This window comes from Rhinolophus sinicus, chromosome 4 (genome assembly GCF_057876585.1).
Source record: "Rhinolophus sinicus isolate RSI-liver-muscle chromosome 4, RSI-T2T, whole genome shotgun sequence".
In the NCBI taxonomy this organism is placed as follows: domain Eukaryota; kingdom Metazoa; phylum Chordata; class Mammalia; order Chiroptera; family Rhinolophidae; genus Rhinolophus; species Rhinolophus sinicus.
The window spans coordinates 18620415-18645324 of NC_142504.1; the positions used below are offsets into that span (position 1 = coordinate 18620415).

Sequence of the window (24910 nt, forward strand, 5' to 3'; positions counted from 1 at the left end):
CTCTTTTCTCTTGCTTACTCTCTCAAACCACTGCTCCCTCTCCCCTAGGAAGTCCCACAGATAATTCACACTGATCTTACACACATCTCAACTCATCAACTTCTGCATAAAGCAGCTCTTCTTTTTATACAGCCTAACAGGAACTTCCGCCATCTCTTTGACTCCTTTTTCGTTTGGTCACGTACTATCGATCTTTCCTTTAACCACCTGTTGAATATGTCCACTATTCTCTATCTTGCCAGGCAGAACCCTAGTCCGAATTACACTTACCACTCATCTGGATTCCTGCAACCACTTTCTACTTGCCTCGTCTCTAGTCCTGTCTCTCCGAATCAGTCTTCAAACTTCAGTCTAAACACGCTTTCCAAAATGGAAATCTTCCTATGGCAACTCTTATTTCGTAATCCTCCAACTCAGAACCTTAATTCAGAACCCTTGATTTCTTAAAAGAAAGTCTTAAAATATCACCATAATCTACAAGATCCTTTGTGATTTGGACCCTATTTACACTCTCAACTATTCCTGTATCCCTCCCCTTTCTCACTGTAAGATCTAGCCAACCTGCCTTATTGCATCCCTCTGTTTGTGTAATACAATTTTCTGCTAACCTCTTTTTTTTTTCATCCATTCTTCACCTGTTTCACTTCTATTTCTTTTTCATTTCTACTTATCTCTCAGTTATTTTCTGTTTCCTTTTCACCTCCCCTGGGAAGAGGCCCTTCACAAATGCTCTCATAGCACTCTTGTAATTGGCTGCCTATATTCTCCCCTGGATTTTAAGCTCTAGGAGTCTAATGGCCAGGTTTGTTTGTGTGTGTGTGGTTGTTTTTTTTCGCAATTAGAGTACCAATATTTAATGACGTTCCCAGCACACAGGTATCTCACAATAAATATTTATTGAAAAATAAATGATATGCTGGTATTACTCAAGAATCATTGATCAATTTTTTTCATACTCTGAAAACTGCAAAATCGCCCTTTCTTAGTGACATGGGAAATTAATGAAGAGTTTTAGCTACAGAAATGACACGGTTGACCTGAGCTCCTACAGGGCACTCACTGGAGCTGCTGTGTGAAGAACAGACCCTAATGATATCAAGACAGGGGCTGAAGCAGCAGTTTACAGGCAAGCGCAATACTCAGGGTTTTACACTAAGTAGCCCATGACATGTGGCATTTAATGAGTTGCAGAAGACAGGAAAGAATAGGTTTGGGGAGAGGTAAAGCAGGGGTTCGGTTTTGCACGTTTATTTTGAGATGTTGATCAAATATGTAAGTAAAAATGCAAGTAGGCAGCTGACTCTATGCTTTGCGTTTGGGATTTAGGAAGGTCCTTTACTGTTAGGTACATATAATGTGCTTTAGGCCTTGGAAGATGTTCTTAAGTTGATAAAGTTCCCCTCCATTCCTATTTCTGAGAGTTTTTATCATGAATGGATGTTGAATTTGGTCAGATGCTTTTCATGCATCGATTAACACAATCATGACGTTTTTCTTCTTTCACCTGTTAATATGGGGACTACATGGATTTTCAAATACTGAACCAGCTTTTCATCCCTAGAATAAGCCCCGCTTGGACATGATGTACAATTTTTTTCTATATTGCTGAATTCTATTTGCTAATCATTTAAAGATTTTTACACCTATATTTATGAGGGAAAATGGTGTGTACTTTTCCCTTTTTTGCATTGTCTTGTCTGGTTTTGATATCAAGGTAACTACCAGCCTCATAAAACAACTTGTGAAGCGTTCCCTCCTCTTGTATTTGTGGAAGAGATTGTGTAGAATTGGTGTTAATTCTTAAATATTTGGTAGAATTCTCCAGGGAAACAATTTGGGGACTAAACATTTCCTTTTTGGGAGTTTTTAATCACAAATCCTATTTCCTTGATAGTTATAGTGTTATTCACATTATCTATTTCACCCAGCACAAGGAAACAAAATTGTAGCTATGTGTATTGAGGGATGTTAACTAAACTTATTGTGATAATCATTTTGCAATATGTACATATATCAAATCATTATGTTATACACCTAAAACTAATACAATGTTATATGTCAATTAATCTCAATTTAAAATTATCTATTTCATATTGGGTGAGTTGTGGTAGTTATGTTTTTATAAGGAGTTGGTCAATTTCATCTAAGTTATCAAATTTATGTGTTTAGAGGTTGTTTTTTGTTTTTGGTATTTCTTATTATTCTTTTGATGTCTGCAGAGGATGTAATGGTAGCCCATTTCATTCCTAATATTGGCAATGTCTTCTTTTTTCTTTGCGTGTTGCTAGAGTTTTCTTTTCAAAAAACTAGCTCTTAATGTAATTGATTTTTCTATTATTTTTGTTTTCAATTTTATTTATTTCTGTTCTTGATTATTTCCTTCTTTCTGATTGCTTTACACCGACTTTGCTCTTCTTTTTTCTCCAGGTTCTTAGGGTGGAAAACTTAGATTATTGATTTGAGACTTTCCTCTTTTTTAACGTGTGCATTTTAGTGCTATACTTCTCTCTCTCAGAACTGCTTTAGCTATTCCCATAAATTTTGATATGCTGTGTTTTCATTTTCATTCAGTTCTCTACAGTTTATTTCCTTTGAACTACTTCATGGATTCATGGAATATATAGAAATGTGCTTTTCAGTTTACAAGTTTTTAGAGATTCTCTTGTTTTGTTTCCATTATTGATTTCTAGTTTGATTCCATTGTCATCAAAAATATACTCTGTATGATTTCAAATATTAAAAATTTGTTGAAGTTTGTCTTATGGCCCAGGATATGAATTGCATATCATGGTACATGTTACACGAGCACTTGAAAAGAATGTGAATTCTCCTGTTGCTGCATGGAGTGTTTTATAAATGTTGATTAGATCTTCTTGGTTGATGGTACTGAGTTCTACATCCTTGCTGATTTCTCATCTACTTATTCTTTCAAATGCTGAGAAGGGAGCACTGAAATCTCCAACTAAAATTGTGGATTTGTCTATTTTTCTTTTCAGTTCTATCAGCTTTTTAATCACATAGTTTGCTGCTCTGTTGTTTGGTGCATACACATTTAGGATTGCTACATTTAGAACTCCTACAACTCAACAACAACAAAAGAACCCAATTTAAAAATGGGATAAAGTCTTGAATAGGCATTTCTCAAAACATATAAAAATGGCCAAGAAGCACTTAAAAAGATGATCAACACCACTAATCATTAGGAAAATGCAAATCAAACCACAATGAGGTATCACTTCACAGCCATTCAGATGGCTATAATCCAAAAAAGAAAGGAAGGAAAAAAGGAAGGAAGGAAGGAAGGAAGGAAGGAAGGAAGGAAGGAAGGAAGGAAGAGAGGGAGGGAGGGAGGGAGGGAGGGAGGGAGGGAGGGAGGGAGGGAGGGAGGGAGGAAAGAAGGAAGGAAGGAGAAAAGATAAGCGTTGGTGAGGATGTGGTAACATTGGAATCCTTCTGCATTGCTGGTGAGAAGGCAAAATGGTTCAACCATTGTGGAAAACAGTTTGGAAATTCCTCAAAAAGTTAAACAGAATTACCATACGATTCAGCAATTCTAATCCTAAGTATTTACCCAAAAGAATTGAAAGTAGGAACTCAAACAGATACTCGTATACCAATGTTCATAGCATCATTAGTCACAATAGCCAAAAGGTGGAAATAACCCAAGTATCCACCAACAAATGAACAAAATTCAGTATATACATACAACAGATTACTTAGCCTTAAAAAGGAATTAAATTCTGACACATACTACAATATGGATGAACCCTGAATACATTATGCTAAGTGACATAAGCCAGACACAAAAGATAAATATTATATGAGTCCACTTGTATGAAATACCTAAAAATAAACAAATTCAGAGAGAGAGAGAAAGTAGAATAGAGGTTACCAGAGACTGAGAGGAGGGGGCAATAAAAAGTTCCCATTTAATGGGTTGAGAGTTTTTATATGGGATGATAAAAAGTGCTGTAAGTGAATAGTAGTGATGGTTACACAACATTGTGAATATACTTAATGCCCCTGAATTATACACTTACAAATTTAAATAGTAAATTTTATGTAAAATACATTTTACCATAACTTTTTAAAGAAAAAAACCTTACCTCCATTTTTATCTCTTTACTTTCTTCCATTTGCAATATAACAATCTTAAATATTTTCTACACATACATTCGCTTCCACCATCAAACAAAATGTATCCAATTCAGGAAGATAAGGCAAGTCTGCATTTACACACATTTTTGCCTACCATATTCTTCCTGGTGTTGATTAACAGAGACTAAGCAGAGCCAAGGGGTTATCCTTATGAAGAATAGCCACCATCCTTGCTTAGTTACCTGGGAAATTTTAATTAATTGAGTAACACCTCAGAATGTCATCAAAGCAAAGCTGCTAAGCCTAAAGTCACCTGACAAGCTGTTATACATAAACAATTAAGAAAACAAGTCTCTTAGCAAGTTTGATATTATAATACAATATTGTTGTCTAGATTCACTAATATGAAACTTGCTAAGAGACTAGAACTTAATCACTGCAACTACTAAAAAGAAAGGATAATTATGTCACATGATAGAAGTGCTAATTATGGCTACTGTGGCAATCATATTACAATACATAAATGTATCAAATTAATATGTACACCTTAAATTTGCACAATGTTACATGTCAAATATATTTCAATAAAAAGTAAATAAGAAAGCAAGTCTCTGCCGATAATTGTCCAGATCTCAAATAGCCCTGTAGGAAGAACTCAAAGAAAATACCTGAAGTGACCTTTCCGTTCACTATTAATCATTGAGAAACCCTAAAACATTTTAGGGATACACCTGAGAAAACCCACATTCTGTAAATGGGCCACAGTGGTAGACTTTTTGTCACACCAGGAAAGTCTCAGAGCCTAATTAACAGGCTTGAGATTGATGAAGAGAGAGAAACAACAGAATTTTCAAAAGCAAATTACCAGGAATTATTTCTTTAATTTACTGGAAAATATTTAAACCATTTCTGTACAAAAGTGCAAGAAGGCTGATCATGATGCACTCAACTGTTTGTTATGTTAGCCCTAGCGTGTATTCAATGGGGACCAAGGAAGTGTGTGCAATGGGAGGGGAGGGCACATGTCAAGTGGATAAATATACTTGGTTGGAAATAGTTTGCTAAAATAGTGTCTCATAAAAATTACCAACTAATTTCACCTTAAAAATCAGAGTACAATGAACTCAACTAAAAAACACCAAAATGAACAGCTTATTAAACATAAAACATATAATCACTGCAGTATTCTGAGGTAACATTGATCATCAGACTCAAAAAAAAAAAAGGGGGGGGGAGTTCTTCAAGATAAGCATACCGATTAAGTGAACTTTCAGTTAATTCTACTTTGAGTTCAAGGAATAACCAAAGTCAAGGAACTTCTACATTCTATTCTCAGGGAGATAATCAGACAGGAAGAATGGTAACTTCAAGGAGAGGTCATGGATGTCTCCAGACCTGCAGATCAGACCTGCAGTCTGAGGTTAAGCCTTCCCATTTTATTTGCAAAATAAACAGGGATCCAAAATATTAAATACACATACTAAATACAAATACCAAGCAGGCATATATGTCAAGAGCAAATAAATGTTCTATTCCTACATGTCTGTGACTCTGCAGGCTTTGGGCAGACACAGGGATAAATTCAGGACCTTTGGTGTTGACAAGGCAGTGACATCAGCTAACCCTGGCCACATTCTCCAACCCCGGCACTCTGAACACCTGCCAGGTTTTTTGAATTGTGAGGAAATCAAGACTCTCCTGTTACTCGAATGCATCCGAGGATCCTGCGCACACAGGTCACACTCCTGTGCTCGGCTGCTTAGGACAGCTAAGCCAAGGCTGCCCTAAGAGTCCCTTCCATCCACATTCACCGAATGTCCACCAAGTGCCAGATATCTTACCAGCTCCTGGGGATGAGCTCAGGCTATCAACACCACAGTCCCAGGTTCCTCCTCCTTCCCACAAATTAGCAGGGACACACAATGGCAGTCTCCTCTTACCGTTAATGCCACTTCCAAAACTGACTACAGTTCAGAGGCATTAAGTTTGCCGACCGTGTCCTTAAACAAATCTAACGTACTGCATGTGTACATTTCAAAGAATCGATTATTAGGCCAAATATAAACACAATAGTGAATAAATTCACATTCCTTATAAAACAGTAAGGACAAGAGCTAAATCATCTTCCTTGTTTTTGTTTGTTTGTTTTTGTTTTTTAACCCAGGCTTCTCTGTTCTTGGCAAACCACTAAAATAAAGCTATTTTTATCCTAGAGCTGCAAGGATGCTCACAAGTAACTCCCTGGCTACTAACATGCTGGGAGTGACAGAAAACAGCAACAGCTTAAATCTGAAAGCTTCCTCCTATTTCCTGAGGTTGAAAATATCAAATTATAAATAGCTCTGAAGAAAAACAACAAAAAATATGAGGGACAACATACATGTTAATGATATATGTAGTGAACAGGATGAAACTAAATGTTCAAATAGAACAAAAAATTTTCTAGTGATTCAAGAAAAGGCTAAAATAAAACACACAAGTTACATGGACATCAGATTATGAGATCGAAATGAGTTAATGTGGAAGGTTCATTTTCAATATACATAATCAAAAAACAAAGCCAGACTGACGTCCACTGTTATATTAAAAATAGTTCTAAACTGAAAATGCAAAAGCCTAAATTCTGGTCCCTGATTTCTCACTAAGTAAGCGATGTCAGGCGAGTCATTTAACCTCTTTCATCCTAGAGAGGTTGGACTGGATGGTACCTATTATCACTGTGACCTATCGTTATTTCCAACTTTAAAATTATAGGATTCTATGAGATAAAAATGCAAAGGTACAATATTACCATGTTATTGTAATCAGATGGGTCATAAGTGCTCTGTTTAAAAATTTTACAGAGTTCCATAAATTCTTCACTCATCTCGTGGACTTGTCCATTTAAAATTGCTCCCTTGGCACCACCAAATTCAAGTCTCTCCAGTTTTTCAAATTCCAATATGGTGACAAATAAATCCTTTATAAAAACAGAGAACAGTAAAGATCTTTCCACCATCTTGAACAGGAAAAGAGCATTTTAAAATTTTAAAGAAATAACATTTTCAAATACTCACAATCCATGAGTTCATGGACACTTACATGACAGAAAAAAATGTTAATGATTTAGTGAACAAAGTAACAGCTAATTTTAAAAACCATACTCCTATTTTCATATTTATTGAAAAATCATCTAGCAGTACAGGCAAACCTAACTTACCATGGTTAAACATATGGCTCTAATTTTATATCCTTCTAATCATCAGTCAGATCCCTAGGTAATGTCCAAAACATACTTTCAGCCACTATACCTTGCAGTGAATCAACTGTCTCTTATTGAAAGGGAGCTTAAGAGACTATTATGAAAGGGTGACACAAGTTGCCTGTAGTTAGGCATTCAGCATTCAGACTTTAAGAGGCATTCAGGCTGCTTAGGTGATAATAAGAATTTTTAAAACATAAAGCTCCAATTTTCAATGAAATTTAACAAATCTTATATCAACAAAAAAGGCCAGCCTTGCTAGGAAGAGCTTTACAAAGAAAATAAAGCGTCACTAGTTCACGCTTTTAAAAAAAAAAAAACCTTAGCCAGTGGCTCCATACTAATAGGTGTGTGAATTCATTCAAGGTTTATTTTTTTAGATATTTAAAACATATTTATACAGTGCACATATTTTCATGTTCTTTTTTAGTTTTATAAATGGTTTTGATATTTTAATAGTATAGTATATGTATTTATGTACTAAAAGATAGTGTGATATTTTAGATTATCATATTGTTTTCAGGTATGGAATCACAATGTCAAACATTAAACATATAGAGGAAAAGGGGGATTAGTTTACAGCTTCCTGATTTATAACTGGCTTCCAAGAGCTTAGTGAATTGTAAATCAAGGGTCACTGGTACATAAAAAGATTCACTTCCACTCAGTGTAACAAAAGAATAAAAAATTAATTAAAAAAAAAAAAAGGCAAACTAAAGCTTTTAAAACTATCTTTATAGCACTAGTCTTATGAGCTCCTCCTGAGAATCACTAAGAAAAGAGACCTCCCACCTCCCACCCAAATAAACTGTTCCTCAAATCATAAAAAGCTACAGGATTCCTGAACTCCCCTACGATATGAATAAATTACAAGTCAATGAAGGAATACCTCTATTTTCATGAACCGGTCAAGAAATTTGTCAAATCTCCAAAACACCAGATGAGATTGGAAATCCCACAGTTTCACCTCCTTGTTTTCCATAAAATAGTTTGCCAATCCTTTTCTACAGTTGAAAAAAGAACTTTTGAAAGTCTTTAAGATGTTAATGGCCACCTGCACCCTTTCCAGGGAGTCTTCAATTTCTCCTTTCAGAAGGTCTCCAGGTGAAAGGTAAGCTGTTGCCTAGGATTTAATGAAAGGAAACAATAAAAAATATGTTTAATAATTTTTTACTGAAAATATCTGTTTCAATGAATCTTTTTATTTAAAATTTTTTTCAATGAATAATTTTTAAATGACAATGCCCTGAATTGAGCCAGCAATGCTGTGAGACAGAAAGTACAAATTGTAGGAATTCAGGCTCTTGGGTTTCAATGACATACCTGCATACATTAGAATAATCTACAGAAGACTAAAATTTCTGATTTCATACATTCCAGCAATAACTAAATTCTTGCTAAGCTTCACTGATATGACAGCTGTGTAATCAGAATTTGCATGGATATTCCTGCCAGCAAATATTCTGCACACTTTTCATACAAAGAAATACATAAGCCAGGAGGAAAAATATCAGACCACGGATTTTACCTATATGATCACCTTACTTGGTTGCATAAGGTGACTTGCAAAGAAGAGAAAGAGCTGATATAGGTGGGTATACAATTGGCAATTCTTTGAAGTTAGCAAACTTCTCTTCTGGGGGCTTACACAGCATTATAGGACATAAAATCTAGTTGATGTCTGCCATATGAACTTGTTTTGAACAGAGGAAAAGGAAAGGAAAGAAGGATTAAAGAAAAAGACTCAGATCCATGTAGCACTGGCCAAACTCACAGGACCATCATCTCGGTTCCTTCCAGTTCTTCTCTCTCCATATTTGTCATGAACAGTTCAGAATTTCCTCCTTTAAGGATCTCAAGAACCTACAAATTCTAAAGGTTATTTTGTATACTGTTTCTTTCTGATGCATCTGAACCTCATATAAATTACAGTAAGTCCTCACTTATTAACATTGTAGATAGATTCTGTGACTTTAAGTGAAATGGTGCAAAACAAAACCAGTTTCACCATAGACTAATTGGTATAAACAAGAGTTAAGTTCCTAGGGCACCTCATCAATTTATAAAACAATGGTGAACGAAATGACATTATTCAAAGACCTGCTGTATAGGTCTAAACTGTGTGCCTTTAATTTTGTGGTTGCTTAGAAAGTTTGTTAGAGATCTCAATGGAGGACGTAAAGAAAGCCCCTGAATTCACCACAGCAGAGGAAAGGATTCTTTTTCTAAATGTAGACGTATTATCCTCCTTCTCTCATTAATGGCTACAGTTTTATGTGTAATATAGATTCTATGCCATAAATTTGTGAAGTAACAAGAAAATCACTTAGTATCTAAAAACCCTACTGATGAGAATCCTTCAAATTCTAGGTCTAATCTATGCAGAGATTCCTAATCTATGTTCTTATTTCTCCCTCAGGCTGGATGGAAAATGAACCTCTACAGGAAGGCTGCTAATACTTCACACAGCACAGGGAGGAGAACTACCAGTAATTCTTTAGCAATGTGAGTTTAAAACAGTTTACACATTGGTATGGACTAGGGATTCCAATACCTTTAGATAAAAGTATGCATGCTTTATAGTGAATATGTCCTGTTAGGAAGCAAAAAACTATCAAGATCATTCCATTGCCTTGTTTCAGTAGCCCCGCGTGACCTAATTACTTCCATCTGAAGTAACTACCCTTGGGCAGCCATCCTTATATTCATTCTTGTGCTTCTTGGCTGACCCTCACACAGATGAGACAATCACAGCAATTCCCTTTCTGTCATATAGCCCCTGTTGAGTAAGACCTCCAAAGATAACGGTATAGCACTAAATACCCTAGATTACAAGACTCAGACTATATATCCTTTCCCTGGGTAGCAGCATATATGAAGAAAAAATGCATCAGCAAGGTCAGGAGACCTGGCTGTGATCCAATTAGGGACCACCAACTGGTTTTATGACTTCAGCTAAGTTGTCTCAGAGGATCTCTGTTGCCTTATCTGCAAAAGAAGAGAGATGACTTAATAATCTCAAGATCCCTTTTAGCTCTTAAGCTCTGAATTATTTTCTACTTGTTACAGTAGCTCTCTGGAGCAGACCCAACCATAGCAGCTCTCTGTAGTCTCTCATATTCAATGTTCTCAACACAAACCAACAAAAAGCCACTGGATTTAGGATGAACTGGTCCACTGCAGAGGCCTTATAAATGAAAATCCTGCTAACCAACTTATTTATTGATAAGCCAATTAATCAATTATCATTTAAGCAATTTATCAATGATATTGTCAGCTTGATGCTTGTCTCCCAGCTTCTTCTTTCCTCGTTTTCATGTGCTTTTATGGATTCTTACTTTTGCTCAGTCCAGATATCCCTTCTCCAAGCTCAACTTCTCAGACTTCAATTCTTCCTCACCTAGGATCTTACGAATGACAATCCCATAACAGTGGTACCCAACTGTGGAACAGACAGAGGGGTGAGCCAAGAGTGGTAATGATGCACAATGACCAGGCAGTAGAGCCAGGTTACCAGAGAAACTTTTAAAGCAGAACCTATCATCAAAGCTCAAGTGTGTTCTCATCTGACGTGGCCAGATGATACCTTTTCTGTGTCTGGCCTAAAAGACTAAGTTAACCATCACTATGAGAAACTGTAACAAGAAACACATTTGCTTCTAAAGTAACAAAGAGTTTCTGACGATGACCGGAAAGTCTAGAAGGATCAGGCAGACAATAAAAACGAGTGAAGCAGATCCGTCACAGCAGATGATGGAGACCATGGTCACCTGGATAGCATGTGACCCATCAGAAAAGGGCATCTGAAGCTCTAGCAACTGACTGTGCCAACGAGGCCCGCAGAGCAGGGACGGTGTAGTGAGATCTCAGTGCAGGCTGAAATGCTGGAATTTACATGAGAATTCAACTTAATTACTGGCAATTTTAATTTTAATATACTATGCAAAATGAAAACACTGCATTGGTCTACAGGCCAAATGCAGCTGACAGCCAGCCAGCTTATGACTTCTGATATATAACACAGCAAGTGTTCAAATGTTTCATAAACACACTAAGGCCGAGAGTTTCATGGAAGCAAAGTACATGAAAGCTATATGAGGAAATACAATTATAGAAAATATGTAAGATGTGTAATCACACAAATCATGCAAGGTATAAATTAAGAAACATTACCACTACCTCATAAATCATCCCAATTAAAAAAAAATAGTAATGCTCAAAGCTGGTGAGTTAAACTAAAACTTTTTACACATTAATAATAGCAATGCAATTGATACAATTTTTTAGAAAACAATGCATAAACATTAAGTATTATTCAAGAGCCGTGAAGAGACTGTACCCTTTGATCAACATCAGGAATTTATTTTAAGCCAATTATCCAAGTTAAAAAAAAAAAAAAAAAGGCTTTTTGTATTAAGTTGTTTTCTGCATGTTCATAAATAGAAGAGGCTAGAATCAATCAATATTTTACTCTTAGAATAAAATATCTAAGAGTAACAAAATCACTTCTCAAGAAGCTAGAAAAAAAATTGTATGCAAGACAACATGCATAATTATACCTAAGTTTTGGGGAAAAGAAATTAATTAAAAATACTGAATTTTAGGGTGATAGAACTGCTGGACTACTTCCATTGTTATAAATTTTATGCAATGAGAATATTTTATAATTAGCATTAGTACACCACATATTATGTTGGAATGAAAAATAAAAACATTTTAATATATGAAGCGTCGCATAATAAGTAAGAATTCTATCACTGACAAGCTGGGTGACCTTGAGAAAGCTATTTATTTTCTCTGCACTTCAGTGTTTTTTTTAAATGTAAAATGGACCTACTAATAGCACCCTTGTCATGGTGCTGCTATGAATTGAATTTGTGAATTTCTGTAAAGGGCTTAGAAGAGTTCCTGGCAAATAATAGCATTCTATAATATTTGTTGAATAAATATAAAAATAAAATTAGACAGCACACAACTTGAGGGGCCGGGGGGAGTTGAGCTCTTCAGGGAACCCAGGTAGGTAAGTTGGTTCACTGCTGATATTTGATTCCTAACACGATGGGGCAGATTTACCACAAAGTCCCTTTGAAGAATCAAGGAAATCAGGTCAACAGAACCTTTGGACAGAAGGCAAGAACAGTAACTAAGGAACAAGAAAAGCTACATTATCTCCTTGGGAGCCTGACAACTCTGGCCAGTGAGGCAGACTAGGGCTCAGGGGTTATAGGTTTACAGGCTCATAAGTAACCAAGATTTCCTAGAAGCCCCCGACAACAGTGAATGACATCGGGGGTTTGTACACTAACAGGGCTTATTCTTGAAATGAGATAAGGATTCCTCAAAAGGGGTGTGGGAGACGTGGTGGTTCTGGTCACTGATCCTGCAGTAGGGGTCATGGTCTCTCACATGGAGATTCAAAACATTAGGACCCATGGCACCTGCTTAACAACACAGCAAAAACTGAGTTTGCACAACAGAGAAGCAGACAGAATGAAGCCAGAAGAGACGATAAAATGTAGCAAGAAATGGCCCTGCAGTCTCCTACCAAGAGCTTCAACTAGCTTGTAAATCAACAGTTTGGAACTTTTATGAGCCTCTACTAAATTCCACATTGGACGTTCCACTTAGGTTACCTCATTTGATCCTCACAATAGCCCGAGGACGAGGCACCTACAGATGTGGAAACTGAGGCTCAGAGAAGTAATGTAACTTCCCTAAAGTGGTACAACTAGATTTGAACCTAACTTGGTCTGAGTTCAATGTCCTTTCTATATATCATCCCACCTCTTCCGAAGCAAAGCATATTAATAACTCGATGTCATAGCTCAGAAACTCTTAAAAGTCAGGACACCTGCTCTCTAGTCTGGATTTCCCCCTAAATTCTCAGGGAAATTGAGCAAATGATATCATCTCTCCAGTCTTAGTTAACTCATCTGGAAAAAAACAGGGATTGAGTTGGGACATAATTCCCCAACCAGTTTATCCTACAACATTTTTCTCTTTATTGCTAAGAACAGCAAAATCCTGGTGTCCGGGGCAGCAGGAGCTCCAAGCTGCTGGTCTTGACTACAAACAGACTTTCAGGGCTCCAAATCCCTTTCAATTTACTGCTCTGTGCAATAAAAAAATAACAATAATAATTTTCTACATGCACCCTGATGTGGAAACCACTGGGAAGCATTAAGGCTAGATCTAGGTCAATCACAGTTGTCCACTCTCCCCTAGCAAGAAATCCAGGCCTTTCCAAAATACTCCATCTCTTTGGCCACAATGATTATTCCAGGAATGGAAATAAAATGCACTGAACCAGAACTGAAAAGGAAGACAGCCTCTTTCCAACGAAGTTCCTCTACTGTAAAGGGTATATGTTTGGGGCTACCCACAGCCACCTTACTTAACGTGTGGTGAGAGTCTGACAATAAAGTCAGACACAAACCGGAAAAATGGAGGATGGTGGGAAGCTTTGAAACGATTATCTAGTCCCCTGGAACAAGCTATTCCTGAAACCACTGCATTCTTAGACTTTCTAGTTTCACATAAACTTACAGTTTTTGGTTTGGTTTGGTTTTTTACTTCAGTTTGTGAGTTGCAGCTGGTGGAGAACCAATTCTGGTGGGAAGCCTTCTTTAGAACTCAAAGGTTAAGCCATATATACAGATTCTGATGCTCTGGCATTTGTTTTACAAACACTCTTTAGTGGTTCAGACACACACCCTGCTATGGACTGAAGTGTGTCCCCCCAAATTCCTATGTGGAAGTCCTAACCACCAATATGACTGTATCTGGAGATAGGGCCTTTAGGAGGTCATTAAATGAGGTCATATGGGTGGGACCCTAATCTGACAGGACTGTGGCTTTATAAGAAGAAAAAGAGAGAGAGAGATCTCTCTTTCCACCATGTGAGGACACAGAGAGAAGGCAGCCATCTGCGAGGCAGGAAGAGCGCTCTCACCAGAACATGACCAAGCGGGCCCGTCGATCTGGGGCTCCCAGTTTCCAAAACTATGAGGAAGTAATTTCTGAAACTAAAGCCACCCAGTTTATGGTATTTTATTATGGCAGCTGAAGCAGACTAAGCTGCCCTTGCCCCCCAGAAATCACCGCACTATGTGCTCTCCAAGTATCTTTTAGCTCTCCAATTATGTAATATTCTGATATTATGAACACAAGAAGAATGAACATTCACTGAGAAAGGATGTGGAAGCGGTCCAATTTTTTTTTTTTTAACATTTTGCAAGTTGACTGAAGAGTAGAGAAATAATTATAAATGAGAGACTTTCAAAGATCAACAATGAATCAGATACAATTCCACTACTATTTTTTGAGGATAATTTTTTTCCAGCCAGATGCTCTTAACTTACTTTACATTCCAAAAGACTTCCATCAACCAGGGTTCCTGTGGAAACCTAAAGGAAAGCTACAAAGTACTGCGTACGTCTGCCTTTTAGTAGAAACTGTCTTAAATCTCTTTGAAAGAAGGTAAAATATTAAACAAGCAAAATCTAGTAACAACCTGTCCTTTGTATCTAATTTCTGTTTAGGATAAAAAGTCACTTGGCCCTTGTTACCATAAAAGTCCTTTCTAAAAAAACAAAGAAAAAATGGTGTTCTGACTATAGACTGGATTTATTTATTCTCCGTTGCTCTAATAAAATAAAACCTACCATGTGGCAATGATCCTTACTGTTCCTATTTCTTATTGCTACATACCTGGTCAATGAAGAGATTACAAAACTCTTGCAATAAAACTATAACCCGAGCAGGGGTATTATAAAACTTCGAATGACTCCAAATCAGACAGATGGTATGAAATAATGGGGCGATTAATATGGAGGTCTGTGGGAATTCTGTCTCCTGGAGACGCTGAAGGTGTGTCCTCAGTGGCCTCAGATAAAGTTCCACGTCTTGGGCTTCTTGGAGAGCTGAAGGGAAAGAAAACCACCGGTAATGTGTCTCTTTTTCTCTTTACAAGTTCAAGAGAACAAAGCAACAACACCATAGCTGTACTTAAATGCTGTCTATTTATTTTTATATCACTTCTTCCACCACTGACATGACAGATTTGGAAGGCTTTATGCACTGTCTGTCTGTAACTACCATTCGGGAGAGTCCAGGTGTAGTTACTCACAGAGCACAGGCAAATGGTGACTGAAGATTCAGTGGGACGACACCCTTACAGTCTAAAGAAATTGACTCAACCCCATGGAAACTGGGGGAATAAAATGTCTCTGTGAAGTGGCTGTCACTTCATGGTTTGGATTATAAGCTTCATCACCAGAATATTAATTCCTCTTAGGTCTTTGGAGTAGCACAATTTAATCATTCCGTAGTGCCCTGGGAGGTAAGTGATGAAATGACTGGGGAATTTTCTATTATATTTTAAATCAAAATGTAACTTTTGAAATTGTTAAGCATGGGTGAATGAAAATACTTTGGAACTAAATAGAGGTAATGGTTGTACAACATTGTGAATGCACTAAATGCCACTCAACTGCACACGTTAAAATGGTTGTTTTTGTGTTACATACATTTTACCTCAATTTAAAAAATTGTTAAACATGGTAAGAGTAAGAAATACTTTTTAATAATGCTCCATATATATATAAAGAAAAAATTTAAATAATTTATTATTAATTACTGCTCAATCTAATCCAAATTTTCTCTTGATTAAAATTCGCCCTTTTAATGTACCCTAAATGGATCTCCATCAGACTCGATTTTGCTCCTAAGGCTACAAATACCTTTGAGTAACTGAAAATTTACTTTACTTATGAAGGTAGGGAATGAAGTAAGTTCTTATTTTCAGGACTTATCCCAAAAGACTTCTCTTAGGAAAAACAAAACTAAACTAAAGCACACCAGCCAAATCTTTCCTGGGTTGTCAGAGTCAGATATACACCCACCCGTGTTACTCTACTTGACATATAACCAATTAATCTGTCTACCTAACAATAAAGACCTGGGAAGACAGAGAGGGTTCCAGAACTATTAGGTTGGTGTAAAAGTAATTGCGGTTTTTGCAATTGTTTTTAACCTTTTAAACCGCAATTACTTTTGCACCAAGCTAATATTTTCTCCCCCAGGTGCGCTCATGTTTTGAAGTTAGTGTGTTTTTATCAATATTAATAAAAGTAAATAACTGCATCTAATAGGTTCAGTGCTCTTAAAAATGTGATAAGCACATATGATGATTCTGCAGGGCCTCAAATATGTCTTTGAGGGGACCTTCTCCTGACAATGGCTTTGGGCCACTTGTTCTGCTGAAAGCGTTTTCTTCTGAATTGTCAGGCCATGTGCTCATAAGGCTCTGAGGACCCCTGGGACTGGTCCTGTGGACACTTCATCCACAGAAAATGTTCATCTTATACTAACACAGGAAAAAACGCGAACAGCTTCTATTTATTGAGGGCACACTTTACTATGTGCCTAGTACTCTGTACACTGTATCTTCACCCCAGTGGTTCTCAGCCAGAGGAGGTCCCCCCCCCCCAGGGGGCATTTGGCAATGTCTCAAGCAGGGTTTCCGGGTTCTCAGGAATTTTTTTCCCTTTCCCATTCCCAAATCCAGAGATACAAATGTTTTCTGTTCTCCACGATGAATCATTTCCACAAAGTGACAGCCGATACTACCAACCACCTAGGTTCAAGGAGCCGATTTTTCCAATTTCCCGACCAACTTATCTGGGGATTTGGGAACGGGAAGGCAAAAAAAATTCCCAAGAATGGGCGGGAATTCCAGCCCGGAAAATCTAGTCTCCAGACATTCTTGGTTGTGACAACTGGGATAGGGGTGGCGTGGACAGAGGCCAGGGATGCGCTAAACATCCTGCAATGCATAGGATGGTTCCCCACAACACGAATTATCCTGCCCAAAATGTCAGTGGTGGTCAGGTTGAGAGCTATCGCTCTAATCCTCACAACAGTTCTGCAAGGAGGCTGTTACTATGCCAGTTTGGCCAATGAAAATCAGAGGCTTGGCAAATTTAAGAGGCACAGAGTGGATCTGGGACAGGAAACCTGGTCTGACAGACCCCCCAAGCCCAAATAGTCCCCCTCATCTTAGGGCCTCTTTTCAAACAGAATTCATGGAGAAAACCCTAAAGAGATATCAAAACATTTTCAAAGTGGATTTTAAGTATTTCCTAACCTTCCACGTGTTACATAAGAAAAAGTTCATTTTTTTTTCTAATATTAGAAACAAACAATAAAAGTTGTGTGTCCATATTATCTTACAATTTCATCATTTAAAACTTCAGTATCATATATATCCATATGTGTTCGAACATGCCTAAAGAAACGTGAACACAGAAATCCAGAAACTGCGGAGGGTTATTACCCCTGGGTGGGGTTACAAATAGATAGTGAGAGGACAAGAAGACTTTTCACTGGATACCTTTTGATAATTTCTGGTTTTTAACAACGTGCATGTATTACCTGTTCAAAATTCACCACACACACCCTCCTCTCTGTATGTTTAATCTTCACCAAAACTTTGATGATGACTTTGAGTTCTTATTAGCTAAATAAGGGGTGGATGGGAAACACATTCAGAGCTTCTACTGGTGAATAACTGGACTGATTGTAGCCCCACTTTTGATTAGAAAACCTCGGTGCTAGGGTTTCATTCACCTGCTGCTGAATACCTAAGGTCCTTCCCCTCCACACATACACTCTCATTAAAACTTCAATCTGAAGCCACTTTGGTAGATACCTACTAAAGACGCTAAAAATAGTTTCGTAGAGCTGGAGAGTAAAGTGCAGGTGATGAAGATGAATTCCTCATTAGCAGAGCCACCTGTAATCATTTCGTGAACAGGCTAACAGTGGAAAGGTCGCTGAGGCTGAACAGGCCGGCAGGGCCCAGGCCGTGAGGGACCCTGAGATCAGGCCAAAGAACAAGAGTCTTACCATTTTTCACAGCCATGACAAGGTCCTTCAAAGTTGGGAAATAGCTGCTTTGTTTAGTTTTCAGGATCTTAACCATTTTCAGGATGATTGGAGCCTGAAGCTAAATTTTTTTTTTTAAAAGATCAAAAATGTAAGCTAGATTAATTACTAAATAAAGGCATTCTTTAATAAAACATTTAAATTATACACCACTCACGCATAATACATGGTGTTTAACCCTCAAAGACATATTTGTTTTCAAGTTAATTTTAAAGTGACTTTTTATTCCTTAAGCTTGTATTTTATTTTGCATCCATAATTTTCTTAATTTGAATTTTTAAAAAGTTTGTCAATTTACATATTAGTACATATGTGAAATATTAAAATTTTCATATATAATTTCTTACTCTGTTTCAGAAAATCTCTGAGCGACACGTGAACATATGAATAAATGTCTTAGTTTTTAGAACATTAAACTGACTAACGTGTAAGCCAGCACCCAGTAGAGGAACCAAAGATAGCTCTCCCCAAGCTATATCTCTCCACTAAACAAGACCTTATTCCTTCCCAAATCAGCTGAATGGACTAAATTAATTAAATCTTATAACCTCCAATGTTTCCCTAGGGAACCACTCTTTTTTTCTATGCCATAAAGTATTTCCAATTATCTCAAATGCTGTCAAAATATTCTCAAGAAGGCAAAACTACTTTTAATCCCCATTAGTTTTTAAAGTGCATACCATACAGCACTTTGGAATAAGCAAACTGTTAAGTCACTCAAAGGCAGTATTTTAAATCTTTAGAGTTATTGTAAATTACTGCTCTAGAGACCAAGTTCCATAAATGTCTTTGTTAATTCAATTTACAAGCAATTTCTAGGGCTGTCTACTTACTTGATCATAAATGCATGATAGATTCTCTCTCCTCATCATCCAGAAATCCAATTCAGTTTGAGGATTTGAGTAAAGACCATTCAGCAAAGGCTGCACTGAATCTTTTTCTACAATTTCTTGGATTTGATGTGACCATTTAATAACTACTGATTCAATTGCATGGAGTATTGTCCTTTCATTTGGCTCTAGCCTACAAACATTAAAAGGATTTGATAAAATAATTCAAAAACAAATCATTTCATCCAAATAAAGACATAATGTAGGTTTTAAGGGGTACTTTATGTATCCATGAACTGCTTTTCTAAATATAAAAATTTCAAAATCAGATTTAATATTATACTTTTATGGCCTCATTGAGTTGTGAACTTGTTATTATCATTGGTTTATCTCTAACATTAAACAACATTGTTAAACAAAGAATTAGCATATCCTCAAAAACCATTTTACTAAAAGAGTATTGTTGATATGGCAATTGTTACAGCGTGCTTTTTTTGTAATCTGCTTTTAAAAAGTATAGTTTGAAAGGAAATCAGACACATGGTGCTTTGGCATTAATTTTAAAAATATGATGTAGTTATAATAATTCTCTATTTTGTTAACACTTTGCTTGCTGAAGGTATGATATTAAATGGGTATGCTGGTTCTCCACTTTCATATCCTTTATAGCAAACCATTACGTACTTGGTCTCTGGATATTTCTGATCCAAGACAATTTTTCCTGCAATAGTAGGAATTGGTAGAAGAGTTCTTCTCAACATTTTACCCCTAAAAATATGTATTTTAGTTTTCATGACTTCTATGTGACGTTCCATGTCTTGTGAAATAAAACAGGACCAGGATTTATGGTTGCTCCTGTTCGAAAGAATTGGCACTAAAATCTAGAAAGAGAAACATTTTTAAAAGCAGTTAAATTAATTTACAGACAATGTGGTCCTTCAAAGACTTTCCTGTCACACAAAATTGGCAACAAAACCACTCAATTTCATAAATATACTCTTATGATATCAAATCTACAAAGACGACAAAATCAGTGACCCATTTAGACTCAATCAATGAGACAAATTCTTTCAAAGAGGAAATAATTTACTGCTTGTTCATTTACCGATTTATCAAACATTTGTGGAGGTTTTCAACAACTCAAACACTGCATGAAATAAGCAAAATCATGTCAAGTAAGTAAACTGCTTTCTTAATGCAAACTGAGCACATCGACAGGTATATTAATGAAAAAAATATCTTTGAATCACATGGAGGAAAGAGTAAATTAATCTTCTCAAGCTCTGGGTGGCATCCCAGTGGATTAAAGTTTGATAATCAGAAAGATGTTTATTTACTCATATGGGCCTTTTTGGGACTCCTTCCACCATTAAATTGGGTACATCAATGAAACCATGTGAAAACCCTCAAAAAATTTTTTATTCTCAGAGCCCAGTATATATTAAGTAATTGATCAGAGTTTGTTGAGTTAAATTGAAATTGCCTCTTCTTGCTTTCCCACCCCTTTCCAATATCTACCAATTTTAAATATTTTTCACTTTTCCGATATAATCTGTCCAGTTTACCAGCAGTATATTGTATAATTTCCATTCAATAGAAAATGCTCAGAAAAGTTATTCCACCTTTTAAAAGTTTATTTTGACAACACAATCCTGTACTATAGTTACTTAAAAACAAACTGAAAATTCACTTTGGTTTTCTAATAATGTTGAAACACGTCTTTCCAAAGACTGTTTTATTATTACATTGTTCCTATTTAGCACCCACTACATGTCAAGCTAGGAACACAGAGATTAATTAGTAAGAAACAGTCTCTGCCTTCCGTGAGCTTAGTGGTTTAGGTCCCTCCATGTAAGAACTGCCATAATTAGAGGCACGTTCAGGATGGAATATGAAATCACAGTAGATACACTTGGTTTAGGTGAGACTTGCCAGGAAAGTTACTGCTTGGTGGAAATCTTTAAGATATGAAAGGTCAGGGCAGGCATTCCAGAAAACTGAACACTGATATAGAAAAATCTGAGGGCTCCAGAAGTAGAGCTGCTGGCAAAGTGCTAGTCTGGCCTGCCTGACATTAGAGCCAGACCTCTAAAGTGAATAGCTACAAGAAAGACAGCATGGTCACGAAGAGCTTTGGAAGCCAGACTGAAGAATTAAGGCTTGTTGGGCTGGACACGCTGTGACCAACTGGAAAACTGCTTTCTATATTAAACTCTTGATATCAACAGCTTTTTCTGAAAACAAGGTGTGAGGGAAATTCTGGTTATTCAATATTTCTAATTTACTGGGTACTTTTTCAAACTTGTACTCTATTTACTATTCTGTGACGAGGCCAACTTCCTTTAAAATTAAATATCTGTGTCACAAGCTGTGGATAAAACTACATGCCACACTCTCTGCACAGCTAGAGTATCTCTATAAACATCATTTAAAACAAGTAGACCTGGCATGTGCTTTTTAATGATAATAAATCTAGTTAAACTATATACAAAGTAATTCAACTAATTGGGGGTTTTGTTTTGATTTAGTTGGGAATTTTTTTGTCTAGTTTCTGTAATTCATAAGAAAAACCTATAAGATGGCGGTGTAGGTAAATGCTGTGATTTCCTCCTCCCATGACCACACCAAAATTACAACTAAATTATATGACAAGCACCCTTAAGAATCACCTAAAGACTGGCTGAACAGAACTCGCATAACTAAGGATAGAAAGAAGAAGCCCCAAGGAGACTGGTAGGAAGGGCAGAAACATAAAAGAGGTTAGTGGTTGAGAATCAGGAGGGATATCCCAGCAGAAGGTCTCCACTGAGGAGCAAGGGGTCCCACCCACACTGGACTCCCAAGCCTGGACCATCTGTGCCAGAAAGAGGAGTCCCCACAACATCTTGCTGTGAAAGTCAGCAGAGATTCCATCCAGGTGAGATGGAGGGCTGCTGCAGTCCCAGGCGTTCCTCTTAAAGGGCTCGTGCACAGTCTTACTCTCTGATGAGCTCACTTACTCTCTGATGAGCTCACTTGAGTCCAATGCTGGGGCAGCAGTTTAACAAGTGCCAGGGGCATACAGGGAGGAACGGAAGTGTATGGCCTCAGGGCAGGGGCTGGAGGGGCAGCTCTCTCTTGGATTCAAGTGCTGACAGGCACCATTATTCTTCTGTTGAGCCCTCCCCCAAACTCGCCTGCAGGCATACTGGGTGCCAAATCTGAGTCTCCATCAAAATCGCCCCACACAACTTGTGCACAGGGCTAAAACTCTTTCAGCGGCTGTTCCTTACAAGCAGGTGGCCTTGACCCATGCTGTGGACTTCCCGAAAATCTCTGAAAGGTCCACAAATGTCAAACAGGCAGTGGCTGGCCTCTGCTTGCCCTTACTTCTTGCGAAGCAGCACCCAGACTGGCACTACTGGCAGCCAACCTCAATTTGCAGCACAGCCTCTCCCAGGCAACTTCCAAGCTGAGCACAGGCAGATACCAACCACAGATCATTTTGTATCTCCTATCATGAAAACAAAAAAAATCTGGGGTAGCAAAACTTATATCAGATAAAATAGTCTTTAAAACAAAGGCTATACCAAGAGACAAAGAAGCACCCAGCTGAGTATTTATCTGAAGATACCCAAAACACTACTTTGAAAAGACATATGCATCCATATGTTAACTGCAGCCTTATTTAAAATAGCCAAGATAGGAAGCAACCTAAGTGTCCATTGATAGATAAATAGATAAAGAGGTACATACATACAATGGAATATTGCTCGGCCATAAAAAAGAATGAAATCTTGCCATCTGCAACAACATGGATAGGACTAAGGGTATTTTGCTAAGTGAAATGAGGTAGATAAAGACAAATACCATAGGACTTCACTTATATGTGGAATCTAAAAGACAAAATAACAAAACATAAACAAATTCATAGATACAGATAACATTTTGATGGTTACCAGGTGGGAGGGGTGTTGGAGAGAATGGCTGAAAAAGGGGAAGGGATTAAGAAATACAAATTGATAGTTACAAAATAGTCATGGGGATGTAAAGTAGAGCATAGGGAATATAGTTAATAATATTGTAATAACTATAAAGCAGAAGAATATACGTTCTTTCCAAGTGCACACAGAACATTTTCCAAGATAGACTACATGTTATGCCACAAAACAAGTCTCAATAAATTTAAAAAGACTGTCATATCAAGCATCTTCTCCAGCCACAATGGTATGAAACTAGAAATCAATTACAAGAAAAAAACTGAAAAACACACAAACACATGGAGGTTAAATAACATGCTACTAAACAACGGATGGGTTAACAGTGAGGTCAAGGAAGAAATCAAAAGACAAATGAAAATGATAACACAATGATCCAAAATCTATGAGACACAGTGAAAGCAGTCCTAAGAGGGAAATTCACAGCAATACAAGCCTACCTCAAGAAACAAGAAAAATCTCAAATAAACAATCTAATCTTACTTACACCTAAAGGAACTAGAAAAAGAACAGCAAACAAAGCCCAAAGTGAGTAAAAGGAAGGAAATAATAAAGATCAGAGTGGAAATAAACAAAATAGAGTCTAAAAATAAATACAAAAGATGAAACCAAGAGCTGGTTCTTTGAAAAGATAAACAAAACTGATAAACCTTTAACTAGATTCATCAAGAAAAAAAGAGAGAGGACCCAAATAAATAAAATCAGAAATAAAAGAGAAGTGAGAACTGACACCACAGGAATAAAAAGATTATAAGAAAATACTATGAACAATTATACACCAACAAATTGGACAATGTGGAAGACATGGATAAATTCCTAGAAACATACAATCTTCCAAGATTAAATCAAGAAGAAAACAGAAGAATCTGAACAGACTGATTATTACTAATGAAATCGAATCAGTAATCAAAAAACTTCCAACAAATAAAAGTCCTGAACCAGATAGCTTCACAGGTGAGAAAGAGAGAAAATTATAGGCCAATATGCCTGATGAACATAGGTGCAAAAATCCTCAACAAAATATTAGCAAACTGAATTCAGCAATACATTAAAAAGATCATGTACCATGAGCAAGTGGGATTTATTCCTGGGATGCAAGGTTGGTTCAACAACCACAAATCAATGAATGTGATAACCCCACATAAATAAAATGAAAGATAAAATCATATGATCATATCAATAAATGCAGAAAAAGTCTTTGGCAAAATCCAGCACCCATTTATGATAAAAACTCTTGGCAAAGCAGGAATAGAGGAAACATATCTCAACATAATAAAGGTCATATATGACAAACCCACAGCTAACATCATACTCAATGGGGAAAAGCTAAAAGCATTTTCTTTAAGATCTGGAACAAGACAAGGATGTCCGCTTTCACCACTTTTATTCAACATAGTATTGGAAATACTAGCCATAGCAATCAGACAAAAAAAAAAAAAAGAAAGAAAAGAATTAAAAGACATCCAAATTGGGAAGAAAGAAGTAAAACTATCATTATCTGCAGGTGACATGATACTACATCACACTATAGAAAATCCCAAAGAGTCAGTCCACCAAAAAAAGAAAAAACAAACAAACAAACAAAAAAAACCCTATTTGAACTGATAAATGAATTCAGTAATGGAGCAGGATACAACATTAATATTCAGAAATCAGTTGCATATTTATACACCAATAACAAACTATCGAAATGAAAAATTAAGATAACAATTTCATTTACAATTGCATCAAAAAATAAAATACTTAGGAATAAATTTAACGTAGGCGGTAAAAAAAAATAACCCTATACCCAAAAAATTATAAGACATTGAAGAAAG

At 36.8% G+C, this 24910-nt stretch overlaps 1 protein-coding gene across 1 annotated transcript in view; it reads right to left on the reverse strand.

The window, feature by feature from the left end:
* Window positions 1-24910, reverse strand: part of DNAH11 (dynein axonemal heavy chain 11) — a 287546-nt gene that overhangs the window by 253798 nt on the left and 8838 nt on the right. Inside the window, exons 3-8 of the mRNA XM_088797701.1 lie at window positions 19801-19997; window positions 19120-19309; window positions 18248-18347; window positions 15050-15261; window positions 8229-8462; window positions 6890-7057 (exon numbers count right to left, since the gene is read on the reverse strand). Of these exons, the coding sequence (XP_088653827.1) occupies window positions 6890-7057; window positions 8229-8462; window positions 15050-15261; window positions 18248-18347; window positions 19120-19309; window positions 19801-19997 (1101 nt within the window). The remainder of the gene's footprint in view (window positions 1-6889; window positions 7058-8228; window positions 8463-15049; window positions 15262-18247; window positions 18348-19119; window positions 19310-19800; window positions 19998-24910) is intronic.